Source organism: Oryctolagus cuniculus, chromosome 6, assembly GCF_964237555.1.
Source record: "Oryctolagus cuniculus chromosome 6, mOryCun1.1, whole genome shotgun sequence".
NCBI lineage: Eukaryota > Metazoa > Chordata > Mammalia > Lagomorpha > Leporidae > Oryctolagus > Oryctolagus cuniculus.
In genome coordinates, this window is record NC_091437.1 from 146,117,430 (window position 1) to 146,127,959 (window position 10,530).

Genomic DNA, 10,530 nt, shown 5'->3' on the forward strand with positions numbered 1-10,530 from the left:
AATGTATTTTAATGTTGGCCAAATCTTATTTTTAGTAAGTTACATCTTCATTTATATTAACTATAATCATGAAAAAAAAATCACAGAACCTTATATTCATCTCTAAAGGCACTAGTACTTGTTACCCCCACACAGGAAACTTATTATAAAACCAGTGTGCACATAACCCTGGAGTATGAAATTAAAAGGTCATACTTCCTCATAATAGGCAACTAAGTGTTGGGCTAGGCATTCATTTATTCTTCCTGTATTTACTTGGCCACCTATCAACTGTGAGACTCTCCTTGCAGTTGATGCTAGAGAGATAAATAAGCTTGGTCCTTGCAGTCAATGGATTTCTGACAGTAAGCAATGCTATGGGGCAAGTGTTACCAAAGTGGGCACAGATACTATCATAGATTAATTCCTTCATTTGTTTATGTAGGAAATATTTGTTTATTGTATATCATGTAGAAGATGCTACAGAAGTGTTGGAGATATAGTTATGAGTAAATAACTTTTACCCTCTTGAATCCATTGTGGTACTCCTTATTATGATTTTAAAGAAGTTTTGAGTTGGATCTTCAATGAGTAGTAGTAGTGAAGGAGTCAAACAAGGTGAGAGGGTGTTTCAAGAGGGTATACCTCTTGCATGGAGTCCCATGAGTCTCCCAAGCTTTAATGTCCTTGTGGAAAGGCTGTTGGTACTTATCTCTGGGGACTCCATCTCAGCACCAGGTGATTCCAGCTAGGATCCTTGCAAAAGAGATTTATGATGGCAATGACTGCATTTTATCTGTAAAGAATGACTTTCTCCCTAGTTTGGTTGCCCTTTGGCATCTCATGAGCAATTACAGCCTGATGTTTTAGCATGGTAGATTTCCCATAAGGCTTATCAAAAAATATATTCAGATCCATTTTTAGATATTATAAATCTGTCAGCTTAGCTTTTAATTTTAAATTTAGTACTTAAACATTAACTTTTAACATTATTTTCATCCCAACTAAAGATCTACAGCCAAGTTCAGCTGACATGGAAATGAATACTCCTTTAGTGCAAGAACCATTTGGAATGATAGTAGTGTATTAGTCTGTATGTAGTTTGGAACACGGTATAACTTCAAGGATAATACAATCTAAAATTCTGTTAATATATTGTTGTAGCTTTATAATTTGTTTTTAAGGCATATGGAGGGCCTGGAATATTGTTTCACTTTATTATAGATAATATAAAAATCCTATTATTTTTCTCACTTAAAACAACAAGACTTTTGGCTCCCCAATCTTCTCCGCCCTTTGCTTTCTTATTAATAAGCAAAGGATAAGTCAGGAAATCTAGGGAGTTATTCCTAAGGATATATTCACAGATATCCTATGCAGCCTAATCTATGTCTTTTACTGGTGGAGAATCAGCCACCAATAAACCATGTGGTTAGGGATGACCTTGCAGCACCATGAGGTCATGAGAGGTCTCTGAGTCACCTTGCAGTTAATTAAGAGCAGCCTGGTATTAGTCATCAGTATATTTTGTTTTGCTCTAAGTCATATTAGTGGTTTCCTGCAGGAAACTGATGCCAATTATTTTTAAAATTTTATTTTTATTTTATTTGAAAGGCAGAAAGAGACAGAGACAAACAGATCTCCCATCCACTGGTTCACTCCCCAAACGCTTGTAACAACTGAGTCTGGGCCTGGCTGAAGCTAGGAACTCAGAACTCATTACAGTTCTGCCACATAGGTCACAGGGACCCATGTATCGGAGCCATCATCTGCTGCTTCTCGGTGTGCTCATTAGCAGGAAGCTGAATGGGAGCACAGTAGCCAGGACTACAACCAGGCACTCCAATGTGAGATGCAGGTGTCTCAAGCCGTGACAACTGCTGCCAATGCCCACACAAGTGATGCCAATGCTAACAGAAAAAGCACCTTTGTTGGTAAAATCCTGTAACGTACAATAAGGCACAAGAATAAGGTAAAATGTGCCAAACTCAGCTCCTGAACTAATGGTTTTCTGTCTGAACAATTTGATTAGAAATAGAACATTAAATGATGACTAGTCAGTTAGTTGTGTGCTTTAGAAACTCAGATGAGAATGTATTTTTGTTTTTAAGGAATCACTGTCTTCCTCGTTGGAACCTAAGGAAAAGTCAGGTCTTAACAGGAGGTCACAGGAACAGCTCCTGGGATCTCATTGAAGTACTGGTTTTTTGGAGCTCAGATACCACCACCAGAGCCATGTGCAATAGGACTGGCTGTTGGGAAGTTTAGCCGTGGGGAGACCAGGCTGGATGACTGCTAGCAAGGAAGAGGGGCGTTTTCCCCAAAAGATATCAGGTTATATCCTGGCTCCAAGAGGTGATTACAAAAAAAAAAAAAAAAAAAAAAAAAGTAAGGAAGATACCCAAACTACAGGGACACACATGCTATGTACAGGATAAAAAGAAAAACAAACCCATGAGCTGCTCATCACTATCTTCTTTACCAGCCATTCCCAGAACAAATACTTTATCAACATCTTTCTGAAGTTAAGAAAGACGTTAACAGTGATTGTTTTCAAGTACTAGAATCTTCCTGGTTGTATCTTCTGATTTGTTCATAGTGAATATAGATGGCATTTATAGAAAGGGGGAAGTTATTTGTAGTTAAAAATTTTTAATCCCTTTAATGCCTACTGTCTATCAGATTGGCTGTTCTCGATTATATTCTTCACTGGGTGTTTCCAATTTGGCATAATTTCTCAGTAGGTATAACAGATGCAGCTCTGTATCCTGCTCTAAGCATTATTGCATATGTAAAGCAGACAGCACAGACTTTCTGTGGTGTGGGCCAGGGTGACCTGGACCCAGTTCTGATGAATTTGTCTTGGGTTAAGCATCATCTCAGTACAGGTGTTCTCACTTGTCAGGTGATCTTGTAATAGGACCTGTTTGGATGAGTTATTGGGGTATATGTTTCTTTGGGTTTTTGTTTTTGCCTTTTAAACTGTATCATTTGCTAATCTCACTGTAAAGTATGTGGAAACAAGAGGGCTGCTTAGTGGAAAAGAAACACAAATGGGTTTAGATTTTTATGGGACTGAATCAGCCAAATCAAACACAGGTTTTCCTGAAGCTTCCAAATATTTAATGGAAACTCACGCTCTTCAGAATATTGTTACCTAATTATAATTCATGCATTTTGCAGATACATTACAGAGTGGACTAAAAGGAAAATGTTAGACGTGTTCACTGGTGATTTCTGTTGTATTACTTGTGGAGTGCCAACTGCATACGTTGAATGGCCTGGTGCATGTAAAGAGGCCAGTTCCTGGCAGTCTGACCCACTTCAGTGGGAAGGAAAAAGATAAACTTGCATTATAGCAAACACAGACTACAGGATCAGAGACAGAACCAGTCTTCCAGAAAATTTTGCAGAAGCTACCAGAGTCAGAGTTTACTTTAAAATCCTCATGATACTCATAACCCCACTCATTCCACTTCATTGTTTTCAGCAAAGTAGTACTTTTGAAACCCAGAAGAAAGCAAAACTATCCTGATTTCATTTTACATTTTAAGAGAGAAGTTTTTTCTTTTTTTTCTTCTAAACAGGACTAACTGGTATCAAAGGGGAGAAAGGAAATCCAGGCATTGGAACGCAAGGACCAAGAGGCCCCCCAGGACCAGCAGGTACAGCTTCCTACCTAGCAACAAACTTCAGGATGCAAATCTTTATATTCACTGAATGTTGCAGATAAGAAGAATGGCCTTATTCTATCCTTGAATCTAATTGGAATGGCTCTCTTTCTCATTTGTTTTCTTGAGAGGTCAGTTTTTCAGTAACAATGCTCTCAATATAGAAGCCCAAAATGTTACAGAATACTCTAAGGTCTTATTGGTTGTATCAGAATAGGATGGGTTATGCTATATTAACAAATAAACACCAACCATTTAGTGAATTGACCCACTTAAGCTTTATTTCACACTCACACTTAATGTAGGGTGCTCTCCCCTACTATGTGATCTGTGACTTTATTAATGCATTGTATGGCCTCCCAAAGAAAGAGGAAGCACACTGGTCTCAACTTTCCAAAGAGAGTCATAGGTTACTTCCATTCATATCTCACTGGCGGGCACTAATCACACAGCCCCAAATGATTTGTATGGGATGCATGAAACCTGGGGAACTCATGGATGTTTGATGAGCACTCATCAGTCCTGTTATGGTAGTCTTATTGAATGAGCTTTGGAGAAATTTAGAGTTTTCAGTACAAAATTATGTGGTCTTAGAATGATCTCTAGATGGTCAGACTTGATATTTGAAACTGTGAAATTTACAATCCTATTGAATACTTATAATCCCAATCTTAGTCACATAGAATCTAATGCTTGGCCAGCGCCACGGCTCAATAGGCTAATCATCCGCCTGTGGCGCTGGCACACCAGGTTCTAGTCCCAGTTGGGGCACCGGATTCTGTCCCGGTTGCCCCTCTTCCAGGCCAGCTCTCTGCTGTGGCCCGGGAGTGCAGTGGAGGATGGCCCAAGTGCTTGGGCCCTGCACCCCATGGGAGACCAGGAGAAGCACCTGGCCCCTGCCTTCGGATCAGGTGTGCCGGCCGTGGTGGCCATTAGAGGGTGAACCAATGGCAAAGGAAGACCTTTCTCTCTGTTTCTCTCTCACTGTCTACTCTGCCTGTCAAAAAATAAAAAAGTTTAAAAAAATCTAATGCTTTATAAGTTTTTCTTTGTACTTTTTAAAAGATTTTATTTATTTACTTACTTGAGAGGTAGAGTTTTACACAGTGAGAGACAGAGAGAGGTTTTTCCTCTGTTGGTTCATTCCCCAAATGGCTGCAATGGCCAGAGCTGTGCTGATCCGTAGCCAGGAGCCAGGTACCTCCTCATGGTCTCCCACGTGGGTGCAGGGGCCCAAGGACTTGGACCATCTTCTACTGCTTTCCCAGGCCATAGCAGAGAGCTGGATTGGAAGTGGAGCATCCAGGTCTTGAACCAGCACCCATACGGGATGCCAGCACCACAGGTGGAGGATTAACCTACTGCACCACGGTGCCGGCCTCTTTCTACTTTAATTCTAATATTAGAATACACTTCTGAGAAAAAGGCTTAATGCAAAAGCTTCATTTTGAGTGTAAGTACCTCTGTAGGTAGAGATTGATTATGAGAATTGATCTGGTGCACATATTACAGCAGAATGGATTTTTGAGGAGTATCGATTGAGCAGAATTGAATGTATCTGAGTTACCATGCTATCCAAATATTAGGGGATACTTAGTATTTTTCATTTCAGTTCTACATGAAGCATTTCAGTTCTAGTTGAAGAATGTCTAAAGTATAGTTAGACCCAGGTCTGAAACCAAGTAGGCATATAGAACTGAAAAATTTCTTAATTTTACAAAAATTTTAATCTTTCTATTTACATTCAATATAAGTTTTGTCAATGAAGCTAGCCCAAAAAATCCTGAATTGCATATTGGGTCTCCTTGCAGATTGTCTCCTCCAGGATAATTTCTTTCAGACTCAGATTAATTTATTTTAATTACCTAGGTCCCTAAGCCAATACTAATTTATATGACTGTTTTAAATAGATTATGAAGTTTTATTTGAATGTGTATATGTGTGGTTATGTCTGCATGCCTATACATGAAATTCATAAGGAACTACATCGGGTTCATAAGGAACTGTTTGAGAAACAAACTCTAAAAATGAAATTTGTTGAGGATAGAATATTCCTTTCACTGTAATACCCAAGAGATCACAGAAAAGAAGACATCTGAACTTCCCAGTTTCCTAAGCTGATTAGAAGCATTGACCTCCCAGAGAATGTGTGCTTACAGGATGATCTTCTCTGTCCATGAAATGGGTTTAAGAAAAAAAAAAGCTCAATGGGAAGAAGGCAGTTTATGTTAATGGGCAACATACGTATGTTTGCTTCTTGTTGTAGTTAGTTTACTTTTAAGTTGTTTTAAGACTCAAGCTGTTATGGTAAAAGATCAACACTTCTCATTTATCTGTGCTTCTTAGGACCTTCAGGAGAAAGTCGGCCTGGCAGTCCTGGGCCCCCTGGCTCTCCTGGACCAAGGGGTCCACCTGGTCATCTGGGGGTGCCTGGACCCCAAGGTCCTTCTGGCCAGCCTGGATATTGTGACCCCTCCTCGTGTTCTGCCTATGGTGTGGGAGGTAAGTCCCAACCTTTGGTGGGCTTTGAGCAGACCTTTACTATGGTTAGTACCAAAATGTGGTAAGAGTGGGATGAAAGTACATCGCTTATAAGAGGGAAACAGAGCTTGAACTCTTCACTACCTTAATTTATCCAGAGGCGTCCAGAGGCAAATTACTTGAGGTTACTTCTTTAAAAACTTTAAGAGGAAATTCAAAGTGACAGTGTATCTTGGGGTGCTTTCAGATGGTAGATCCACATAGACTTGGCCTGTGACCTCATGTTTGATCACGTGATGGACATGATCAGATGTTCTGTGGAGACTCCTAGTCTCTGTCAACTATTGCGGTGCAGCCATGCCATATTGTAAAATTTCACTGTTGTGGAAACCTCCACGTTAGAACTTCCTCCATAATGGGCTGCTCCCCTGAGATTCTCATGAGCGACCTCCTGCCTGCCTTAGGTGGTGAGGGATAGTCTTAAGGAGACACAGAGTGGCCATGTGGTCCATGTCTCATCACTAACTCCTGGGCTGAAATTCTGAAAGATTATGCTTCTTAGGAACATCTGCAGTTTGCATGCTGCTGTGCTGTGGGAGCTTTTCTGACACAGTCACTCTCGGAAGCATCAAGGGGACCCTTCAGAGACTGCTCTGGGGCAATTCACTTATTAGTCAGTGAATTTACATGTTTTGCTTCAGGAGAAATTTAACCTTGGTTACCAGCGACATTGGTCAAAGTTTTGCTGATGTGTTTTTCTGTGTTCATCTTTTCCCTCCCTGCTTTCTCAAATCCCCCTGTCTTATATTAAGACCTGATTCCTTACAATGACTACCAGCACTGAAGTGAAAATCCTCCACTCTGGTTACATTGGCCTGGGCATTTGGCTTTGGATACAGAACTGTCCTGTTGACCACCACCACCATCAAGCCCCTGCCCCTAACAATGGACACTCTGCTTTCCTGCCTCACCTGCTTCTCTGCCTTCCCGTTTTCAAATCTCTTAGCTCCCTGCTACAGACACAATCCAGCGATAACATTGGAACTTTACCAAATTGTGTATGTCCACTGCAATAGAAACAGCTCTGTCAGCCTAGGTAGAGGTAGATGTTTGTATCAGCAATTTATCCCAAACTCCCCTCTGTGAAGGCTCTGTAATCAGTTTACCTAAATATGCCTTCTCTTATTCCCTGTCCCCACACAAGATGGATGGGCATCTTTCTCCCTGACCACCTTACTTTCTGTTCTTTCCCAATGACCTCCCTGGTGATGGAATTCTAACAAGAGATTGATTTTTAAAATATATTTTTCTTTTATAATTCTACTGAGTTTCCAGGGTTTCTTTTGTAAATAAAACATAATATTTAAGCAGTTGGCTATGGTTCTGGTTTTCTAACAATTTCTCTAATATTTCTTTCTTTTATTAATCCTCTGTAACCCTGTGGGGAAGGTGCAAGCGATGTGGTGGGTTAAGGCATCTACTGCTTTCTACCCAAGCAGGATATCTCTGTAGTGTACTGACCAAACCCGCATCTCTAAGGACCCATGTGGGAGGAGACTATCAATGTATGGTGTCTGGGTCCTATCAAGTCCCCACCCCCACTTTTCCTCTCTAGCTCCCCATCCGGATCAGCCAGAATTCACCCCTGTCCAAGATGAGGATGAAGCCATGGAACTGTGGGGCCCTGGGATCTGACAGCCTCAGGAGAAATTTGAAGACCAACAACAAAAACTCTCAAGAAACCTTTTTCAAGAAAGTGTTGTTATTTGGTTTGTATGCTATTTTGGGAGGGCTCATTTCAGCAGTGTTAATAATATTAAAATTATCCAAAGAGGAGATTAACAAAAAAGTATATCAAAAAATCACCTTGATCTATGGCACCATAGCAGTGATTGCCTGTTGTGGTTTTAATGACATACCAGATAAAAACTCCGTTCCAGAGAAGAGTGCTCAAAAAGGAATTGGGTAAAATAAAATTGAACCTTGGAATTTTCTCTCTCCAGTCCTGAAATGAACAAGATAGAGAAGGTTGTGTTTGAGGAAAATGGGGTCCCTGTAGCGATAGGATTAACCGAGAGTCAAAGATTGTACTGACTACCCTACCCACTATGGGAATGACCTGGACAATAATAAAAAAGGGATATTATTGGAGAAACTACCTCTTGCTTAATTGATCTGTCCAATTCTGAGATTATTTGGTAACTGGTTTCACGGGTATCCAAAAATGTGTCAGAATATAATCTTTATGAATTTGGTGATTTAAAAAGTAGACATAGGTTTTCAGTGGGTTTTGTCTCATGGAAAAAAATGACTTCCACCAGCACTGATGAAAAAGTACTCCAGTTGTAATAAGTGACTTGTCCAGCAGTAAGTTCCAGGACTTGCCTCCCCTTGTCTACAGGGATTAATTTGTACATGTAGATAATTTTTTGCAAACCAATTTTTATTCTCTTTTGTAAGCAAATAAAAATTTTAAACAATGTATATCGGTTCTTTTTATTGCATTTATAAATATTATCTTAAATTTCCTGGTCTTAGCTGAGTGTCACCAGAAAAAAGTTGCATTTCTTTGGGTAAGTATTCAAACTTTCACCCACTCATTCATTAGGAAGCTTAACAGAGGAAAGGGTAATTTTGAACTAAGGCTGACAGAATTGTATTATTCACTGTAATCTGCCATGCAGTAACAGCAGTTCAAATGCCTAACTCTTGCTAAGTAAATGCTTTCCCATGGCTTTACAAGGAAACGGTCTATCTTCTGGTATCCAGAAAAGCCTGAAAATCTCTAGAAAGAGAAGAAATGAAGTTGAATCTAATAGACTCTAACCCTTTTTGCCCACAAACAAAAAAATCTAGATATCTGATAAGTAGTTGAGTTCTGTTGTTTGCTAGGTAAAAAGAGAAATGAAAGAAAACCATGTGCCTTTTCATTCCTAATAATTAATTTTAAAATGTAGGGAGGGGGTAACTTATAACAAGAAGCTGGTTGTGGGGCCAGCTTTACAGCATAGCAGGTAAAGTTGCCGCCTGTGATACTAGCATCCCATAAGGGTGCCGGATCAAGTCCTGGCTCCTCCACTTCCCTTCCAGCTCCCTGCTAATGCGCCTGGGAAAGCAGTGGAAGATGGCCCAAGTGCTTGGGCCCCTGCATCCACATGGGAGATCCAGATGAAGCTCCTGGCTTTAGCCTTGCGCAGCTCCAGCTATTGCAGCCATTTGGGGAGTGAACCAGCGGCTGGAAGACTTTTCCCTGTCACTCCTCTCTCCTCTGTCTCCCCCAACCCTCTCTCAACTCTTTCAAATAAATAAATCTTAAAAGAAAAGAAAGAGAAAGGGAAGCCACTGGGTTCTTTCTGAATCAGGAAAGGCTAGTTAGGTGGATAATGTCTGTAGGATCACCAAGTTCTCTGGTCCTCTATCCTCCTAAGGGTCTCCTGTTCTGAGTGTTCTCAGTGCACAGGTGGAAGAAGACCTCTTCATCCAGTGGGTTCAAACAGTAAGGTCTACTTGTGTGCTTTTAGGGATCCAGGAAAATAGTGTTTGTTGTCTTTGTATGGAATAAAAGGAGGTAGAGACAGATAAGCAACAGCCAATCCCTTTCAGTTACGCCGTATGACTCCTCCTGCAGGCAGCAGCACTGACGAAGAAGAAAGCTTGCACAAGGCCGATCAAGATGGCTTGAACCACAACCACCCTAGAGAATTCCTCCCACTTAACTGACTAGAGATTTTGATTGGTCACTTTGTGACCTACTGTTTCAGACATCTCAGTCTGTGATATTTGACAAGTGCATATAGAAAAGACATTCTATGTCTTAGTGTGCAGTCCTTGGAAAAAAATATTGTGACTCTCCAAATACTCTCAAAATTTGTTATAAACAGTGAAGTAAAAGCCACAAGAAGTTCTAATCCATTCACATCATTCTTGGGTTTTACAGATACACTTGGTTTTGATTTTACTTGATCTAAGTTTGTTTACACTACAGAAAAGTTTTAGTTGAATATGTCATCACTTGGACCAAATATATCAGATTTTTAATGAGTGAAATGTTCAAAATAAAAGGTGGAACTCAGATTCTGGACTGGTGTGTTTGCAATACATTGCTGTAATAAAAGCTGATTTCAATGTGCATTTTATTGAGTTACTTATTTGACAAGAATGTTTATATCTTATAGTGTATTTTTTAATTAAGGTGTCATTCTTAAAAGAGACGTTACTCAGAGTTTTCAATATGTTTGCTATAAATTCAATTTCTTTTGAGTATGGTCATTTTGGGGCAGTATTTTATTGTTCAGACAATCTTCCCTTCCTCCTCTTCCACCTCTTCTGCCTCACCCATTTCACTGTATCTCATATAGCTGTGTCCCAGGGACTCTTATGATTTGGATACTAAAGCAAG

The 10,530-nt window shown here is 40.1% G+C and overlaps 1 protein-coding gene across 6 annotated transcripts in view; it reads left to right on the forward strand.

Annotated features, from left to right (window-relative positions):
• The window catches only part of COL14A1 (collagen type XIV alpha 1 chain), a 262,146-nt gene extending 253,531 nt beyond the window's left edge, over positions 1 to 8,615 (forward strand). For 4 of the 6 annotated variants that reach the window (XM_002710753.5, XM_008255862.4, XM_017341504.3 and 1 more), the window contains exons 46-48: positions 3,567 to 3,644; positions 5,997 to 6,152; positions 7,747 to 8,615. In XM_002710753.5, coding sequence (XP_002710799.2) covers positions 3,567 to 3,644; positions 5,997 to 6,152; positions 7,747 to 7,826 — 314 coding nt within the window. In that variant the 3' untranslated portion in view covers positions 7,827 to 8,615. Of the gene's footprint in view, positions 1 to 3,566; positions 3,645 to 5,996; positions 6,153 to 6,943 lie in introns of all 6 variants that reach the window. The other 2 variants (XM_008255863.4, XM_070075442.1) reach the window with 1 other exon arrangement.
• The last annotated feature ends 1,915 nt before the right edge of the window (positions 8,616 to 10,530 follow it).